General features: G+C 42.4%; 2 protein-coding genes across 3 annotated transcripts in view; one reads left to right on the top strand and one right to left on the bottom strand.

The window, feature by feature from the left end:
- LNX1 (ligand of numb-protein X 1, E3 ubiquitin protein ligase) overlaps positions 1-20,445 on the top strand; it is a 198,739-nt gene that overhangs the window by 68,354 nt on the left and 109,940 nt on the right. For both annotated transcript variants that reach the window (XM_011966515.1, XM_011966514.1), the window contains one exon: positions 12,526-12,991. In XM_011966515.1, coding sequence (XP_011821905.1) covers positions 12,612-12,991 — 380 coding nt within the window. In that variant the 5' untranslated portion in view covers positions 12,526-12,611. The remainder of the gene's footprint in view (positions 1-12,525; positions 12,992-20,445) is intronic.
- On the bottom strand, positions 10,135-11,037 carry LOC105529394 (COMM domain-containing protein 5-like). Its single transcript, XM_011966519.1, is given in 3 exon segments — positions 10,135-10,298; positions 10,335-10,781; positions 10,783-11,037. Coding segments are annotated over 3 exon segments (804 nt in total). The 3' UTR covers positions 10,135-10,196.

A 20,445-nucleotide genomic window follows, 5' to 3' on the forward strand; every position in this document is an offset into this window, starting at 1 on the left:
TTCTTGTGTTTGATGCATTTGTCACAGGCACACAAAAGACTTCACCGGCAGCAGAGTCGAAACTCTCCAAGAATTTTCTTTAATAGCCTCTTGGCACAACAGCACATGCATGATGGGGAAGTCTAAATATGTCATTGCTATCTGCTGAGATGATTTGCATAATTTGTTTATGACTGCTTTTGACAGTCACGTGGCCTTTTCTGAATAGAGCGTGGCATGTTTAGGCTCCTGCATACTCGCATTAATACATGAGTCACCGTATGTTTTCAGACTCCTCATTAAATGTGATTGTCAGACTTATATTATGTCTTCCACAACAGACACGCACTCAGTCATTCTATCTGTGGCCTTTTTTTCCCCCTTGAGACCCTTCGCAAATTTATCTAACAGTCATCTCTGAAGGCGTCTGTGTTCTAACTTATTAATGGATTAAAGGGAAATTAATACATTTTCTACTAGGGTGGAGTTGCTACATATGTAGCAATCTAAGTGGCTGCCATCTCCAAATATTTTTCCCTATTTCTGAGCCCTATAGAGAAGTGTTGGAAAGGATCATTGGGAGTGTTCACCATATTCCTGCAGAAATACCCCTGGAAATATGTAGCTGCCATAACAAATCCCCATAAACTTGGCAGCTTAAAACAACTCCCATTTATTCTCTCACAGTTCTGGAGGCTGGAAGTTTGAAATCAAGGTAACAGCAGGGCCACACTTCTCTGAAGGCTCCAGGAGAGGGTCTTCCCTGTTCTCTTTCAGTTTCTGGTGTCTCTAGACTTTCCTTGGCTTGTGAGTGCATCATTCCAATCTCTGCCTCTGTCCTCACATCAGCTTCTCCTCTGTGTTTGTGTCTTCTCCTCCTGTCTTATAAGTGTCTAAGGACATCTGTCATTGGATTTAGGACCCACTCAGATAATCCAGGATGATCTCATCTCAAGATCCTAAACCTCATGACATCTTCTTAGATCGTTTTCCTGTAAGGTCATAGTCACAGGTTCTGGGGTTAAGACATGGATATATCTTTTGCCAGGACCATCATTCTACCCACTGTATCCCCAGCTGACAACCATATACACAAGCTCTTCCAACTACTTGTGGAGAGATTTCTTGTCCACTTGTAGGCTGAAATACTGAGCAAAGTACAGGCAAGGAGAGTCAGAATTGGCAGCCATTACCACTACCTTCATTTATTTCTATGTTCATGCCACAGTAATGAGTGTTTTGTACTCTAAAGGCCTACTGAGTTCTTCCAGTCAATAGTGTGATATATCTAATAAGACAAGCCAGTAAAAACCATCATAGATTGCATTAGTAGACACATAGTAGTAACACAGGCTAAGGAAGTGATCACTCCAGGGAATCCCGAGTCCACCAAACCAAAACAGAACAACTTGACTTCCAGGTCCATGTTTTCAAAGGGATCTTAACACACTATAAGGTATCCTAGGTAGATCTTTTACCACCACCCGGACTACCCGGGAAGACAGTTGGAAGAACCAAAGACAAAGAGAAAAACAAGGGAGAAACCACCAATGCCGTCTTTAATTTGGGGATGTGTGTGTCATATTTTGAGGAGACAAATGTGATATATGTTACACTTAAAGGCAGAAAAAGGCCAAAGGTCAAAGTAATGTGGGAAGCATTCAGCTATTTGAAAACCTGACCAGTTCTCCATCAGTGGAAGTGTTTCAAGTAGAAACTGGTAGGTCCTGTAGGGATCTTGAAAAGAGGGTTTTTCTACTTGGTGGAAATCTAAGTTCCTTTCCCAACCAAAATCCTATGACTTCTAAAGAAATCATTTTAAAACCTCACATAGAGGTCGTCATGTGGGTCACATCAAGAGATCACTACTCTTCTTTGATTGACACATTTGCTCAGGTTCTTCTCACCTGGATTACTTCCCACTTGTCCAGATCCCATTTATCATTCGTGATCCTTCCCAAGGACCATCTATCCCATTAACTTTCCTTGATTATTCTGGGCCACACACACTCTCTCTTGTCTCTCCTCCAAGATTTGTCCATGGCTTCTGTCTTGGGGCATTATACATTGCCATTTATTGTATATTCTCTTGCAGTGTTTTCACATTTTTTCCTATGGATAAACCCTATTTTCATAATTAGACTTAAATGTATTGGAGATGAAATGGAATTCCCTATGGGAACTCCCACAGGGTTTAAGGCCAATCCCAGGCACGGACTAGGCAAATCCATGACCCCTGTAGAATTGAAACACAGCAGGAAAATGTTGAGAATTCAAATATCTTCCTAATCTTGTCCTTCCCTCTATAAAACTTGGTTATCTATTAAACACACACACACACACACAGACACACACACACACACAAACAATTTTTGAAATTATTTTTCAGCTTTGGATGAAAGAATGATAGTTTGCTTCTTTTCCATACCCCTCTGATATCGGCTCTTCCTGGGATCCTTGGTGATCAGAGGGAACCAATCTGAATCAATGCAAAAATACTCTGCCTTCATTTGTTGTTGTTGTTGTTGTTTGCAGGGTGTCAGTTCTATTTCATCATGTTTATGGACTAGGAAATGGAAGGACATCTTTTCTGTTACAGAGTTTTTACAAACAAACCCAAGTATGACACCCCAGGGGAAAGGTGGTAAAATCTCATCAAGAGAAGGAACACTCTTCTCTAACCTGCTTATGAAAGGCATTCCCTGACTTCTAAAACTTGTGTCTAATTGGCTAGCCACTTGGGAGTCTTTTCGCTTAACCACTTCCCTTGTTTTTCCCACATTCTGAACATCTATGTCCTCCCTTATTGACTCCAGATGTGTTACATGGTCTCCCTTTAGTTCAATTCTCCTGTAATTTCTTGACATGTTTCTGACCTCTTTAAAGACCATTTAAAAGGGTTTTTTTTTTTTTTTCCTGCGTTTGTGGGTGTTTGCGGTACTATACAGGCTAATGTCATTCACAGATTCATTAATGAGTGGCTTAGTCCTTCTTTGAGATCACTGATTTAGAATCTAGTTAAGCAGAAGCAGAGCTAACCACGACCTTGGCAGCAGCCTGTAAGCACCTGCCTCCCCACTCTCTCCTCTGCAGTGTACCTGCCCCCCATCATGCACACACAGACACATCACCCCCCCACTTCCAACCCAGTTTCTTAGTTTGAAGATAATTTTTATTCCATGTGTGACCATTTTTATCCAGGTCATTAATGCTCCTAATTCTTCTCTATTACATAAGAGTCTGTAAGCTAAGGAATAGCCCACAGAACACTGCCCATTCTCTGTGTATGTTCATTTAAAATTGGCATTTATAAAAATGATTGATGGCACATTATTGATACTGTCAAGTCTTACTAAATTCATCTAAAATTTAAAATGTAATTGTACATTTATTTTGTTTAATACAGAAAGATAGACTTTGCCCTAACTTTGGCAATTATTTTCCCCCCAGCAACCTGATTTAGGAGTTACAGCTAGGGCTAGGGCAGTAGTTAGGCAAACATGCATGCTGGGTGAATTATTTTAGAAAGAGAGATGAGGCCCCCATTTGAAGAAATGGCAGGTGCTGGTCCATTTGGTTCCTCTGTGGGTATATTTCTGCTCTTCATGGTCCAGGATGGCATTTCTGACTGTGATTGTGATTTTTGCACTGGGCTGTCACCCCAGTGACCAGTTTGAAACTAAGCAACCATTCTGCCACATGGAGCTTCATCCGAATTTTAAAGCATTATCAACAATAATAATAATAAAAACAAAAACCATAAGCTAATTTTCTTGAAGCTAAAAGTAACCTTGGAAATCATCTGATATAGAGTTAGCCTTTGTGTGTTTGAAACATGCTGTAAAACAAGAGGGTTGGCTGAAGGGAGTAAAAGATTTTGAACAACTTTTAAATGAGCAAAAATTGCAAAGCAAACGTGAATACAGTAGGGCAGAGCTTCACACCGTTTGTAAAATGTCACATTCCATGTAGTGTCCTTGCTGGAGAGAACTCTTTATTACTTGACTGGGCTCGCTTATGTATTCATGAAACAAAGCTCTTACAGGATCCAGTCATTTTGTGATCTTTTGTGAGACCTGGCTCTTTCTCTTTGTTGAAGCAAGTCATTTCTCTTGTATTGTGAACCTTTCAGCAAACTGTTCACCTGTGTGTGACACCTGTCAAGTGTAACAATCGGCTGAAGCAACAATCAATTCTGACCTTGGGTGAAGTTTAGTGGCACACCTGGAAAGAGTTTGTAATTCTACTGTTTTGTCGTTGTAGCTGGCTGGCCACCAGGTCATGTAAAAAGAAAATATCAAGACCAAAAAGGTAGTTGGTAGCAGAGCTGCATCCAAACCACAGTTTTGATATTCTACTCTCCCTACTTAGGTTTTTAAAATAACAGTGACAAGGTCATAATTAAGGTGAGGCAAGTGAGACACTCACCTTCAGGTGCAAAATTTAAGGTGCCAGAAAAATTCAGTAATCCTAATGTGAATGAAATATTTAAAACAATGCAAAACGAATGCAAAAAATCCATGATGAACAAAAGATCAAAATGTATTCGAATAAAGACAAGATCAATAAGCTAAAGTTATTTAGAAATTATTTAAGATCATCACTGAGTTAAAGGAAGTGATCAAACATTTCCTCAATCAAAAACAAGATGAGTGACATGGTTTGGCTGCATGCCGACCCAAATCTCATCCTGATTTGTAGCTCCCATGATCCCCACATGTTGTGTGAGGGATGCAATGGGAGGTAATTGAATCATGGGGGTGGGTTTTTCCCATGCTATTATTGTGACAGTGAATAAGTCTCATGAGATATGTTGGTTTTATAAAGGGCAGTTCCCTTGTACATGTTCTCTTGCCTGCCACCATGTAAGACATGATTTTGCTCCTCCTTCACCTTCCACCATGATTGTGAGGCCTCCTCAGCCATGTGGAACTATTAGTCCATTAAACCTCTTTTTCTATATAAATTACCCAGTCTTGGGTATTTCTTCATAGCAATATGAAAATGGACTAATATCGTGAGCAAAGAGGAAGGTTTTTGAAAACATTGATGAGTGTGTTTCCTTTAAAGCCAGGAAAGCAAAACTATTTCTAAAATTGTTTGGAAAATAAATAAAATATTTAAACTTAAATTGATGTTTTAAGTTTTGATATACCTACTCTTCATGTTTTCCACATTTTTCAACTTCCTTAATGATTTTTTAAAAAATAGCCATTGAAAAATAAACAAAAATGTACATATCAGGACATACATTTTTCCTTTGGCCTCAGGCTGCAACATGGCTTAGCGCAGCACTAGATCTGTTACTTAGGAATGTATTCAGTGGATTTCTCTGCATATGCTATGGCAAAGTAGGAATTTTTCATGAGCAAGATTCTTCAGCAGATACCCCTCCCTGGATAAGGGGACAGCTGTTATGGTCCCGGGTGACCAGTATAACTCTTTGATACTTTCCTTTTTCAAGTACTTGTGCATCTTTTGGGGTTGGGGTGGGGACACGGAGCACCTGGAGCTGCAGGCTTCGTTTCCTCCCACTGCCTCTCCATCAGTCGCTTGTGGCCTGTCACTGTTTTAACTTTTTCATTTATTGTGAATTTCAGTGGAAATTCTTTAGTATTTGTACTTCTGGGTAGGAAAAATTATGTCTGATTTATCATTTGTTTAAATGGTTTTCATTTCCCTTTTCTTGTGTTATTTACTATGTCGGTAAAGTTTGGAATGAGATTTATCAAAGTAAAGGAATGTTTACAAACAAATAAGAGAGCCCCACATTCCCCAGATAGCAATGGTTCTAAGGATTGGATATACATTGTGAGTTCCAGTACCAAACTGTTTAGCCACTGAAGACTATCTTCTGTTTATATAAATCCACCTAATGCCACTACATATTTTTGCATTTTCTAAGCTGCATTCATAGCCATTGCTTTTGTTTTTAAAAGCTTCTACATTTCTACCTTTTTACTCTTAAGATATATACCTCCTCCACCACCTCTAAGAATTGTTTTCTCCAGGCCTCAGGGCAGTGTCTCCTGCTCTGCCCACTCGAGTAACAGCAGTAGTGTGTGCTGTTGCTACAAGAAGGTGGATGCAGTCTCAGGCTGTCTGGCAGTCACATCAAGGGAACAGATTCCCTCACTTCACTCTGGCCTGGAGTTTTGGAGTTCATTCTACCCGTACATTGTAGGAGAGACACTGATCAATTGGGCAGCTTGCAGAAGAGATTTGAATGTGGAAGAAATATTGACTGAACCTGAGGCTACTCACCCGGGGGGAGAACATGAGATCTGTCTTCAAATAATTAAAGGACTTAAAAAGTTAGACATATTCTAAGGAGCTCCTAGTAACAGTGGCACTTGTGGAAAGGGCAGGTGAGGTATAGGAAAGGAAAATTTTGCTCATTATGTGGACTTTTTCCTCTAAAATCAAAGCTATCCAAAGGCAGAATCATTTATTTTATAAAGTAATAAAGGCCTTTCTCATCTGTCAGCCTTCCTTTTGACTCAGAGTCTGTGGCTACAGTGTTTCATCTTTGACAAGATTGAAGTGCCAATGCAGGACACACCACCATGCGACTATAAAGAAGGATTCTTTTTCATAATACGGAATCCTCCTCCTATTACTAGAAAACTGACTCAGGCAACAATTTCAGAGATGCTTTAGGGTCAAATCTTGTCCTTTCAATGGGAAGAATATGTAAAATTATCAGTGCCACATGCCAAATGTTATATTTATCCAATTGTCTTTCTAGTGGAGTGTGTGGTTTATTCTGGCAACTATATCTTATAACCATTTTCTATACAGCCAGGGTACGTTGAAAGGAGAATTAGCAGGATGATAGCACACCAAGGATCCCGTTGTTCTGATGAGTTACCTGATGCAGAAATGTTTCCACTTCCAAACAGGCTGTATTCCAAAGGCTGTTCTTAAATCTGTCTAGTGCGATGACAGTAGACATACGATCTTGAACGACCCTCTTGGTTGCGGGCAGCACCGACTGGCTTTTGCTCTGGTATATGTCTTTGTTGTCATCTAGGAAGTTCAAAATTTGAGAATTAGGCAGAGAAGCTTCTATACAGGTTTTAGGCTAATCAATAAAATGGTAGGAAAGGAAGCAGGGATTAGGAGCAAAGAGAGAAGGGGTTTTTTATTTTTCTGGGTGCTTTTCAGCACTAGATTGGTGGTTTTGGCTACATATATCTCTAAAAGTCACCTCTGGTTTCTGTCCCATTCCAGATCAGAAGGAAGAAGGAAAGGGTGATTCCTAAGGCACAACAGGGTTATACCAAAAAAGTGTAAGATTTCCACCCTACCCATGATACACGTACATAAGGAGGGAATCAATCCGTTCCACTACTCTTTCTTACTCTAAACTGCCAAAACACCGTATCACAGCTCTGTCTACTTACTTCATCCAGGGCCAGAGATGCTGATGGCTGATACGTTCAGTAAATTTACATGGACACAAAGCTGACAGGCCCTCTCTCTTACTTTTGGTGGGAGAAACTAGTTTACCTTTTAAGGCTTAATGAGTTTTGATAATTTCTTCTCCATTCACCAGCAAGGCTCTGATATGTCTGAAAACATGATACATCAAACATGTTTATAAGCTATACACTGCAAATAAGAACTACCAGGGAGCTATTAATCATATTTTTTAAGTCTACCTGGTTCTTTCCCTTAGAGCCAAAACTGCTTGTTCAGTCAATTATCTCATAATCTGTTTCTATTCATGTAGGCTTTATTTAGTCTAAAATAAAGTCAGAAAATATTTACAGCAGTGTTTACATTAACATTATATTAAGAATTTGGTTTATCCACATGGGTAAGTGCCAGGGAATTCAAATTGCTCTCAGAAAGAAAAAGAAAGGAAGGGAAAAGATAAAAGAAAATTGGAGTTGGAGCTAAATCTGCCATTTTTGCTTACCCCCTCCATTCATTCTGCTTCAGCACTCAGTGAAATCAAGGAATCTTTTTCTTCAGAGATCTTTGACATATCTACAGTCCTGGACCCCATAATGATGTTTTGGTCGATGACAGACTCCACATATGATGGTGATCCCATAAGATTAAAATACTGTTTTTACTGTACCTTTTCTATGTTTAGATATATAAATACTTACCATTGTGTTACAGTTGCCTACAGTATTCGGTATAGTTACATACTGAACAGATTTGCAGTAACAGCCATAGACTACACATTTATATGATGTATAGTCAGCTATACCATGAAGGTGTGTGCAAATACACTCTCTGATGTTCACCCAAGGACCGAATCACCTAACAATGCACCTCTCAGAACATACCACCATCATTAAGCGACACATGATTCTACTTGCAATGGAGCCTGAAGAGATTTAAAGCCTTCTAATTTCCTGGGTGTCTTGTATTTAATGAGTTACATTATTGGGATTCTGACTAGCCATAATCAAGAAAGATGCTGGGAGACAAAGTAGGGAAGTAGGAGCAGAAACTTGGAGTCGGACAGCCCCTGCCCATTTTGTTTCTTTTTTTGGTGTGATTGACAAATTATTTACCCTCCGCATTTCAGTTTCCTCATCTGTTAAAAACATAACAAAACAAAACAAACAAAAGACTAACTAAAACTGTGGACATTTGTGAGGACTGAAGAACGTAATATACTGTAATATAAGGCCCCTAGCACAGTGCCTGGCACATGGTAAATGTTCAAAGAACTGTTAGATAAAAAAAGGATTTTCCCCAAACATCTAATCATCAAAAACAAAACAAAACATAAAAACCCCACTTGATTAGCATAGAATCATAGAACTCTATTTCTAGAAGGGACTGTTGCACACGATCTAGTCTGGCAGTTTGCAAGTTTTTTTAAAAGCCAGTATTCTTTGAACAGAATATTAAGAGGAACCTGATGCATTAAGGAAATAATGGCAGGCTGGGTGTGGTGGCTCATGTCTGTAACCCTAGAACTTTGTGAGGCCAAGATGGGAGGATTGCTTGAGGCCAGGAGTTCAAGACCAGCCTGGTCAACATAGTGAGACCCCATTTAAAAATAATAATAATAATAATGGCAGAGCTGGAGGAGTAGGCAAAGCTCCCCCTTGGTTTCCTCGTAGCTCCATTCCCTTGGAAGATCTGGAAGCATCTGATGACTTCTACAGCACAGTTTGAAAAACGAAAATCTGGTCCAATGCCACTATTTCACCAATAAGGGAATGGCCCAGAAACATGAGGTTGTATTTTCAGTGGTATGACCACACTGCAGCCCGAATTTATCTTCCCCTACAGCATCATGAGAAAGAATAACCAAGACCGTAGCATGTGGGACTATATGGCCAAACACTACAGAGAAGCTTTAAAAGACCTAGAGCTTTAGTTCATCCTGTGTGCGCCTTGTTTTCCTCTATAGATGGTAGATGATAATCTTTCGCATGGCCCATTTCCATTTTCATGTTTGTTTTTCAACTGTTTCTGGTGTCACTTAAAGTATATCCTGTGGGATTCCAGTACTTTCTAACAGCCTTGAGGACAATTAGCAGCTGCATAGATTTCCTTGAAACAACTTCGCCCCCTCCTGTACCCTCTTTTTTTGCCTTCTGTGGTCCTGTCGATGCTAAATAAAATGCTACAATTTCTAAATGTTTTTATATTAAGGGCATTTACCAGCAACCTCTTCACTAGAGTGTCCTCTCAGGCATTCTGCAGTACAGAAATGTAAACAACAAAGCTGACTCAATGAAAGCCTGAAGTCAATGTATTTTCTTTTTGAGATAAGTCTATGTTTGTACAAACAACCTCTGACTTTATTTGGAAAAGAAAAGAGATATAATACAGTTTATGACTGCTGGGCTCTTTCCAAATGTGGCTAATTTCCTGTTAGGTTATTCACGTGTCTTTATGTTCTTGTGGAAAGCATAAGGTCTTTTACTTTTGGAAAAGAGGAAAGTTGAGTTGGGGCTAAGGGAAGAGGCAAGTTTCTTTTTCAAAAAAAATTTTTATTATTTATTTTATAATATTTCTCCTCCCCTCAGCCCCACTAGAATGTCAGCTCTGTGAGGTCAGGGATTTAAGGCAGAAGAATGAAAATGCCCAACCTAAAATACAAGATCTACAAAAGCACCTGGATGAAGAGCCTGCCTCATGGGAAGGGCAGGGCTGTCCTGGGAAGAATCAGCTGCACTTTGGCACCTTCTGAGGTGCCTGTCCAAGCCTGACCTGAATGGGACTGGTCATGTGAGGGGTCAGTCCTGCAGGCCACACTCACACTTCTTCTCCAGATCTGCCATCTCCTTTAGGACCAGGGCCATGCTGTACCACAGCTCCTGGAACTTGGCTATGGGGACCTTGAAGCGGTCTATGGGGAAGCGGTCTATGGGGACCTCGAAGCGGTATGCTAACCCATCTGAAAGCTTCAGCTGCATCAGGACGCTCAGCTGCAGGGAGTGAGCCAGGGCACTGGTGGAGATTGTCACATCCACCCACCACTGAAAGTCAGCAACATGGGGCAGCCAGGCCCCTGGCTGCTGGGCCACAGAATAAAGGATGGGTCGCTGGCTCCCAAATACGATGCTGGCCAAGTCCCTGACCAGGTCGTGGGGGACGCAGAGCTCCTGGAGCTGGTCCCTGAAGGTGTTGGGCTTCAGGCTGGTGGAGCGCAGATGGAGGGCCTGCTGGAGCAGCGTGTGCATGCCTGCCAGCAGGACACCCAGCCACTCCTCTGGCAGGTTGGCGCTGACCCCAAGACACTGCACAGCCTCTCGGCAGTCCTCCCCTTGCAGGCTGCTGACCACAAACTTCAGCAATTTTCTGAACATGCTCCTGTTTAGGTTCCCCTAGTAGCTGGGCCATTGCTGCCACCTCTGGAGGAAGCTGGGCCCCCAAGAAACCCACTTGGCCACTGTGACTATCACCAGGATGATGCAGGTACAGAGCTGCAGCCCCCACAGCAGACACTGCTGCTGCTTCCTCCTTGATTAGCCAGCCCAGGGGGTCGGTCCCAGATGCACATACCTGGTGCCAACGATCCCCAGTCGATGCAGCCAAAAGCGGGCCTGGTCCCGAGGCGAGATTCTTAATCACCATGAAAGTTGATCCAGGGCCCTAGTTTGCACTGGGCTCCTACTTGTGTGCGTCTCCATGTCACCTCTGGAATGGGGACTCCCTGAGGGCAGAAGCATATCCTTTAAGTCTCTCTCAAAGGTCTGCATATCCAACTCACAACCTAGCTCAGAGCTGGTGCTTGAAAACTATTTATTGACTGTTCACCCAAGAGACTTCCTAGATGCAAAGCAAGCATGTTGAAAAACTTGATTATTGTTGACTCCTATCTATGTTAAAGGAAAATATGTATTGCAATAGTATTCTACTGTTTAAAAGAAATATCTAGGCTGGGCATGGGGTCTCACATCTGTAAACCCAGCACTTTGGGAGGCCAAGGCATGTGGATCTCTTGAGGCCAGGAGTTCAAGACCAGCCTGGTCAACATGGCGAAACCCTGTCTCTACTAAAATACAAAAATTAGCCAGGCATGGTGGCATGCGCCTGTAATCCCAGCTACTCGGGAGGCTGAGGCAGGAGAATCACTTGAATCTTGGAGGCAGCGGTTGCAGTGAGCAGAGATCGTGCCACTGCACTCTAGCCTGGGCAACAGAGCAAGAGTCCATCTAAAAAAAAAAAAAGAAAGAAATATCTAATGGAATAAAAGAATCCTATTAGAACAAAGCTTAAAGGCACCTTATAGGAGCTCTAGCTTTCAGTTTCTGGGCTAACAGAGCTAGACCAGAGACAATGAATTCAGTAACAAATACATGTAAGAATTATTGAGTACCTAGTATGTAGTAAATGCAAATCTAAGAGCTTTATGTATCATATCTCATTTCATCCCCACAAGAGTTCTATGAAGTAGCCTGTGATTATCCCCATTTTACAGATGTGAAAACAGAGTCTGAAATCACTGGCCCGTAGTGGTGGGATTTGAACCCAGACAATGTGTCCAGAGCCCACTTAGCCACTAATGACCAACTGAGTAAAATGCGTACAGGAGACAACAGTGCATTTATCATAGTGAAAATATGAAAGGCTCAATGACACTATTTCCTCTCAGATGACTTAGTTGAAAGCTGTGATCTCCTACATTTTCTGAGTTTGGGAGAAAGATGAGGAAGAAAGATAAGAGCCATCACAGTATTAACTGTTTTTTTTTTTTTTTTCTTGTCCTGATCTGACAAGAATTTTATAAATCACTGATCTATTTAATTTTCTTAACAAATTACATTTTTTGGAGTTACTTTAGGCATTTCCCAGATACTTTCCAAATGATTCTTACCACACCAATGTGAGGATGTTAAAAGTGAACATTATTCCTACTGGCATGTGTGGAAAAACAGAGGCACGAGGAGGCGATGGGGCTTGCCCAGGTTCCTGTCAGTTACTCCAGAGTGGACATTAAACCATGGCTTTCTGAATCGTAGCTCAAGTCGCCATGCACTGGCAGCACTGTCTCATGTCTACCATAAGCATAAGTCTTTCATGTGCTGGGAGGCAAAAGTGAGCCTTCTTGTTCTCTTTTAGGTGTGTGGATGGCTCCTAGATCTCGACTTGCTCCTGAGGAAATACTGTGTGACTGAGTTTCCTGTTATACTGCTCCCCAATCGACCATGAACCAGCCAGAGTCTGCCAATGACCCTGAAGCCCTGTGTGCCGTGTGCGGCCAAGCCCACTCCCTGGAGGAAAACCACTTCTACAGCTACCCGGAGGATGTGGATGATGACCTCATCTGCCACATCTGCCTGCAGGCTTTGCTGGACCCCCTGGACACTCCATGTGGACACACCTACTGCACCCTCTGCCTCACCAACTTCCTGGTGGAGAAGGACTTCTGCCCCATGGACCGCAAGTCTCTGGTTCTGCAGCACTGCAAGAAGTCCAGCATCCTGGTCAACAAACTCCTCAACAAGCTGCTGGTGACCTGCCCATTTAGGGAGCACTGCGCCCAGGTATTGCAGCGCTGCGACCTCGAGCATCACTTTCAAACCAGGTAGGTCCCTCACCAGTGAGCTGGGAAGCCCCGCCCCCAAGGGGGACAGCTGGACCCCTCCACCCCCCAGTCTCCTGAGGGGTTGCAACCAACAAAATGATCCATTCAAAATACAAAAATACATAGGTGTTTATGGTCATGGTTCAGTGTGAGGAAATAGCATTTGGTGGAGTTGTGTTGTGTGTGTGTGTTTATGGGATTTTTTTTTAATTGTAATAAAATGTAACATAAAGTTTACCATTTTTAACCACTATGAGTATACAGTTCAGTGGTATTAAGTACTTTCATGTATTGTGCAACTATCACCACCATCCATCTCTAGAAATTTTTCATCTTCCGTAATGGAAACTCCATATTCATTAAACACAAACTCCCCATTCCACCTTCCCCCAGTCCCTGGCAGCCACCATTCCACTTTTTGTCTCCATGAATATGCTCTAAGTGCTTCATATCAATGACATCATATAGTATTTGTCTTTTTGCGACCAGCTCATCTCGTGTGTGTATGTTGTGAAATGTGAAATATGCCAGAGAGGGCATATGAGCAGCTTTCTCTGAGGCTCATGGGTCGCAGAAGTATTTCCTGATAGGCGCTGCTTGCTTTTTCACTTACGGAAAAAAAGGTGCCCCAGTTTAACCCTTGATTATTAGAATTTCCTCTATATTGGAATTGACAAGGCACAACTGTCCTTTGAGAAGGTGTGAGGTGTTGTCAATTAAGTTTTAAAAGGAGAAATTTAGGAAATTTTTGTCCTCCAAGCAATTTGTTCTGCTAACTTTGTGGCCAAGTTGCTAAGTTGTGCATGCACGCACACACCCACCCACACACCGCACCCACACTGGTGGCAGAATTCTGGTGTGATTGCCGCTGCTGATGGCTAACATCACCTGTTCCATCTGGCTGCCTCTTATTTTGTCCACTTACATTGTCATGTCCCTGGGTATGAGAACATTTAAAGTGCTTAATAAAGGGTGAACGATCATACCACAATTATTTTGTAACAGGAAATTTGGAAGCTGGTGTTTATCCTGGTTCCTGTCTTGACAAGGGCAGGAGGCAGGTGCAGGTATTTTTTTTTTAAAGGTTACATACCTTAGGTCATGAATCTGAGTCTTTGTCTTTTGGGACTTGCATGTATTCTCTAACATGGAAGTTTGCATCAAAAGCAATGGCCTGGGTGTAGTGCTTAGCATGTATTTTCCACGCTCATTATGTCAGTGAATTCATTTTTCTCCCCAAGATGTTGAGCCAGATGCTTCTACCTCAGGTTTTTGGGTTGCAGCTGTTATTGCTGGTGTTTAAACTAGGATGCCCTACCTCCCTCATTCCCCAGAAGTAGATGTGGTTAAAGGAGGAATAGGTAGGGTAGTCTATTTGTGACCTTTGCTGAAAGTTTTGCCTAGGTATGAGAGACGTTGGTGGGAAAGAAGTAGGTCTAGAGTCAAAGGCGAGGTAGATGCCAACAGGAGTTGGCACAGAGCCATGTTCAAGAGTGGGGCCACATTGGGCAGGGGGATGAGGGGAACAAGGAGGAGAAGGAACCCAGTAGAGCTCCCTCCACCCTCACCATGGTCCCGTGTTCCTGGTATGTTGCAGCTATACATTTGTGCTGGGGAGCTGTGTTCATTTCTTGTTGCTGCTGTAACAAATCACAAACTTAGTGACTTAAAACAAACCAAATTACTGGGTGCACTGGCTCACACCTGTAATCCTAGCACTTTGAGAGGCTGAGGCAGGAGGATCACTTGAGTCCAGGATCTTGAGACCAGCCTGGAAAACATAGCAAGACCCCATCTCTATAAAAAATTTAAAAATTAGACCTGGTGATGTGTGCCTGCAGTTTTAGTGATTCAGGAGGCTAAGGTGGGAGGATTGCTTGAGCCTGGGAGTTGAGGTTGAAGTGAGCTGTGATGCGCCACTGCACTCCAGCCTAAGTGACAAAGAGAGACTGTCTCAAAAAAAGAAAAAACAAATTTGTTATCATACAGTTTTGAGGGTCAGAAGTCTAACATTGAGGTGTCAGCAGGGTAGCATTCCTGTTGGCTTCAGGGCAGAATCCCTTTCCTTGCCTCTTCCAGCTTCTAGTGCTGCCTGTCTTCCTTGGCTCATGGCCCCTTCTTCCATCTTCAGAGCCAGCCGCATAGCATCTTCCAGGCTCTCTCTGGCTTCTGCTTCCATCCTCACATCTCCTTCTGTGACTCTGAGCCTCCTGCCTCCCTCCTATAAGAACTCATGTGATTACCTTGGGACCACCTGCATAATCCAAGATGGCTCCTTCATCTCAAGATTCTTAATTTATGTGGGGCATGAAGGCTCACACCTGTAATCCCAGCACTTTGGGAGGTGGAGGCGGGCAGATCACTTGAGATCAGGAGTTTGAGACCAATTTGGCTAACATAGTGAAACCCTGTCTCTACTAAAAATATAAAAATTAGCTGGGCATGGTGGCCTAAGCCTACAATCCCAGCTACTTGGGAGGCTGAGGCATGAGAATCACTTGAACCCGGGAGGCAGAGGCTGCCGTAAGGCAAGATTGCACCACTGCACTCCAGCCTGGGCAACAGAGCAAGACTCCATCTCAAAAAAAAAAAAAAAAAGATTCTTAATTACATCTGCAAAGTCCCTTTTGCCATATGAAGTGATATACTCAGAGGTTCTGAAGATTAGGAGATGGACATCTTTGGGGAATAATTATTCTGCCCACCCCAGGAGTAAGAGTGGGGAGACAGAAGATAGTATTGGAGGTATCCTCTGGGGAGAAAGTCAAAACCCAGCCACTCCTCCTCATTCCCTCATCCAGGACTGTTTTGGGGCTGAGAGTGCTTCTAAAAATAGGGAGAAGATGGATCCGAGGGTTAGGCCAGAAGGGAGGTGGGGAAGGGGAAGGGCTAGGAGGAGACTGTCGGAAATCTGTGAGGTCTTCAGGAGAAAGATGACACAGGTACCCCTCAGCTGCCTGACGCAGACTGGGAATTTCATTCACCCTTAGCCCATGCAGCCCGTGTGACCCACACACACCTCAAGGAAGGCCGAGATAGAGTCTTGAAGAACACTCAGCTGACAATGAGATGCATGTTTGGAAAACGGCAGTGAGGAGAGAACCCAAAACTGAAAGTGAGTCACCTTTTTAAGTTGCACCCTCTGAGTGAGTCCTTCACAGGCGCCCACAGCAGCTCTCTGGAGAGGACGCCCCCACATCAGGGAGGCGTGGGCCTCAACACATGCTCTCAAGCCTCCACACTTCTGCTTCCTAAGTAGGTTGAAAACATTTCCAAAAATATGTTGTATGTATTAGTCACCATACGCCTAATATATACAGTCCTTCGCCTCCCACCCCCTGGACGTTTTATTGGCAAGGATTAAGAATTTGAAGCTAACCTGCCTGGGCGCGGTGGCCCATGCCTGTAATCCCAGCATTTTGGGAGGCCAAGGCGGGTGGATCACGAGGTCAGGAGTTCAAGACCAGCCTGACCAAAATGGTGAACCCCGTCTCTACCAAAAATTCAAAAATTAACCAGGTGTGGTGACGGGCGCCTTATAATCCTAACTACTCAGGAGGCTGAGGCAGGAGAATCGCTGGAACCTGGGAGGCGGAGGTTGCAGTGAGCTGAGGTCATGCCACTATACTCCAGCCTGGGTGACAGAGTGAGACTCTGTCTCAAAAAAAAAAAAAAAAAAAAGAAGAATTTGAAGCTAACCTAGAACCAGACTGTGGATCTCTCTTGGTCTTTGGGCCTGTAATGGGCCTGTAAGCCCCCTCTTCTTCCCCTTAGGAGGGATATTAAGAAGAATACCTAAGAAGTAGTTAATACCTCTGGAGTCTCTTGAATTTAGAAAACTAAGAGGCAAGTGTTTACCTTTCTCTGTGAGGCCTCCAAGCTGGTGGCCGCTTGTACGGGAGTCTTGTCATAGCTTTTGTTTATAAATTTGGCATTGGTTTGCTTGATCTTTAACATTACTTTATTCAATAAATATGCATCTAAATATAATTGTTTTACATTTTTTTTATTTATTTATTTTGAGATGGAATCTCACTCGGTCACCCAGGCTGGAGTGCAGTGGCGTGATCTCGGTTCACTGCAAGCTCCGCCTCCCGGATTCATGCCATTCTCCTGCCTCAGCCTCCCGAGTAGCTGGGAATACAGGTGCCTGCCACCACGCCTGGCTAATTTTTTGTATTTTAAGTAGGGACAGGTTTTTACCATGTTAGCCAGGATGGTCTCGATCTCCTGACCTCGTGATCTGCCTTGGCCTCTCAAAGTTCTGGGATTACAGGCTTGAGTCACTGCATCAGGCCCAAATTTTATTTTTTCAATTGACATGTACATATTGTATATATTTATGGTGTACAATATGATGTTTTAAAATATGTATATATTGTGAAATGGCTAAAGCAAGCCAATCGACATGCATTACCTCATATATGTACCATTTTTGTGGTGAAAACACTTAAAATGTACTCAGTAATTTTCTACTGCACAATACATTGTTATTAACTATAATCACCTTGTTGTACAATAATCCCCTGAATTTATGCTTCCTGTCTAACTGAAAATTCTGCACCTGTTACCCAACAGGAGACTTAAGTCAGGGTACAGGCAAACAGCATCACATCTTTAAACAACTGCTGCCTGTTTTCTCCAGAATGCGTTTCATTTGTAAATAATATTTGTCTACTAAATATAAATACTTGAGTAAAACATTTAGGACTGGCTGTAGGTATGCATGACTGGCTAGATCATTGATTACTTGGACAACTGTTTCTGCTTTCAGACTAGAGAGCTCTTGTATGGGAATAAATCTGAGTTTGGAGCTAGCAGTTGGAACCTTCTGGCTAATTCTGCTGATTTCTGCCCTCTTAGATGCTTACAGACTCCCATCACATGGGTCTACTGTAGAGAATTCCCAGGGGGAGATGGACTTATTGAGTTGAATGGCAGCCTTCCTAACTGGAGGCCATTACCAGTATGTAGTGGGGCCCCTGCAGACGGCCCATCTGCTCATCTCTCTTGACCCAGACTTTCAATGACAGTATGTGTGAAAGCCAAGCTTTTACTTCTTGATCCTGAACGAGACTTATTTTAGGCTCAAGACCACATTTTCATTGTGTAATTTCATCATCTGCATACACAGTATTTAGCAAGGATTCACAATAGGGTCAGACCCCAAATTAAAGAAAAATAAGTTGTGATTTCTGCCTCTAAGGAAATGACCTTTGAAAGGTAAAAGAAAGAAGTTGAAAACACACGTGAATAGTTTCATAGGACAAGTCACTTTGCCCTTTACTTTCTCTCCTTTTTCCTTTTCTTTTTCTTTTTTTTTTTTAAGTTCTGGGATACACGTACAGAACGTGCAGGTTTGTTACATAGGTGTATGTGTGCCATGGTGGTTTGCTGCACCTACTCTTTTATTTTCTAAAAATGGAAGATAATAAAACTGACCCTCCTCAAGTATTTACTAGTATGAATACAGAGTTCATTGTTCAATAATTTGAAAAGAGCCATGAGTAAAAACGTGATGCAATTGGCCCAAGACACACGTGGCTGAAGGCTGGCCGGGAATATTTTCCTGATTAACTTTGCATCCAATGTCCTGGGAGTTTCTTCTCCAAAGGTCTACCCTGGAACCTCTGTTGACCTTTACTTCCATCCAGGGTAGTGTGTTCAGGACCACACAGCTAGCTGTCTACAAAGTGGGGAAGACTTTATTGAAAGAAGAAATACAGGGAGGGCCAGGCAGAGTGGCTTGTAATCCCAACACTTTGGGAGGCTGCGGTGGGCAGATCACAAGATCAAGAGATCAAGACCATCCTGGCCAACATGGTGAAACCTCATCTCTACTAAAAATACAAAAATTAGCTGGGCATCATGGTGCGTGCCTGTAGTCCCAGCTACTCAGGAGGCTAAGGCAGGAGAATCGCTTGAACCCGGGAGGCAGAGGTTGCAGTGAGCCAAGATCGCCCCATTGTACTCCAGCCTGGTGACAGAGTGAGACTCCATCTCAAAAAAAAAAAAGAAAGAAAAGAAAAGAAATACAGGGGACTACCTATGAAAAGTAGGCATGTACTAGTCTTGCTGGTCATTTCAGCCGGACTAAACATCTCATAATAATTGTGCTTTGACATACAACCTTACTGCGACCTTCTAGCTCTGAACCCAACATTTTCCTGGCCCCTAAATAAACCCTGTTTAGTGAAGAGAAAAGAAACAAGAAAATAGGAGATGATCAGTGATATCTGAGATAACATTTAAGGATAAATAGGACAGCCAGGCAAAGAATAGGGCAAGGATTAGAGTTAGGGCTGTTTACTGGCAAGGAAGCCATGGAGCAATCTCTGTCCATTTGAGATAGGGTTTTAGCCCCAAGGGATTGTATTAATTAGGATTACATTGGATGGCAGGTAATAGAAAATTATGTTATATTGGTTTAACCAGGTAGAAGTTTTGTTTTTCTCGTGTAACACAAAGCCTAGGGGTGGGAAGCCCAGGATTACTATGATTTTGCCATGACATGATGCCAGCAGGAATCGGTTTAGCTTTCATCCTCAAGTTTGTCACCTCACGGTCTCAAAATGGCTACATGCTTCAGTGTCATGTACAAGTTCCAGGCAGAAAGAATTAGGCAGGCAGGGAAAAATACAATTTGCCAATGGAGACACCTCCCTTTAAAGAGCCTTCTGCGATGCCTTACACGGTAATTTCTACTTATACCTCATTAGTCACTATTGTGTTATACTGCTGCCCATCTGTGAGACAGTGTATGTGTAGTACCAGAATAAACAAAACCTGGGTTCTGTTACAAGGAAGAAGGGGAGATTAAATATTTGATAGGCAACCAGCAGCGGTTGCAATAGTGACATAAAAAAACAACAGAAAACCTTACGTTAATGTTTATATTGCAGTCACATTAATTAATTTCATCCCCTTTAAATGCAAGGTGGTGAATGGGCAGGCATCCTTTTTTAATAAAAGATGTATCAAATGTCAGAAGCAATCTGACATGTCCAAGATCGTCAGAAATACAATCCAATACCAATATGAAGTCCGTGACCTTTATAATACATCATGCTACTTAAGAATTCTGATCTATACAGGAGGTCTTAGACATCCAAGAAGAGTATGTTTCAGGACTTTGTGAAACTCCATATTTAGGATAAGACTATAACATGTCACTTCCCTAATAGTATAGCAGGAAAGAAGGGATAAGAAAAGAATAACAAAACCTCTTGGAGATAGACGTTAAGCTTCCAGGTAGGTTCATTCACTATCGCTAATAGTTGTTAGCAACAGTGGGCCCAGGTGCAGCGGCTCACACCTATAATCCTAGCTACTTGAAGGTTAAGGCAGGAATATCACTTGAGACCAAAAGTTCAAGACCAGCCTGGGTAACATAGAGGGACCCTCATCTCTGAAAAAGATTTAAATTTTTTTTTTTTTTTTTTTTTTTCAGACAG

The sequence above is a fragment of the Mandrillus leucophaeus genome, unplaced genomic scaffold (assembly GCF_000951045.1).
Source record: "Mandrillus leucophaeus isolate KB7577 unplaced genomic scaffold, Mleu.le_1.0 Scaffold762, whole genome shotgun sequence".
Lineage (NCBI taxonomy): Eukaryota > Metazoa > Chordata > Mammalia > Primates > Cercopithecidae > Mandrillus > Mandrillus leucophaeus.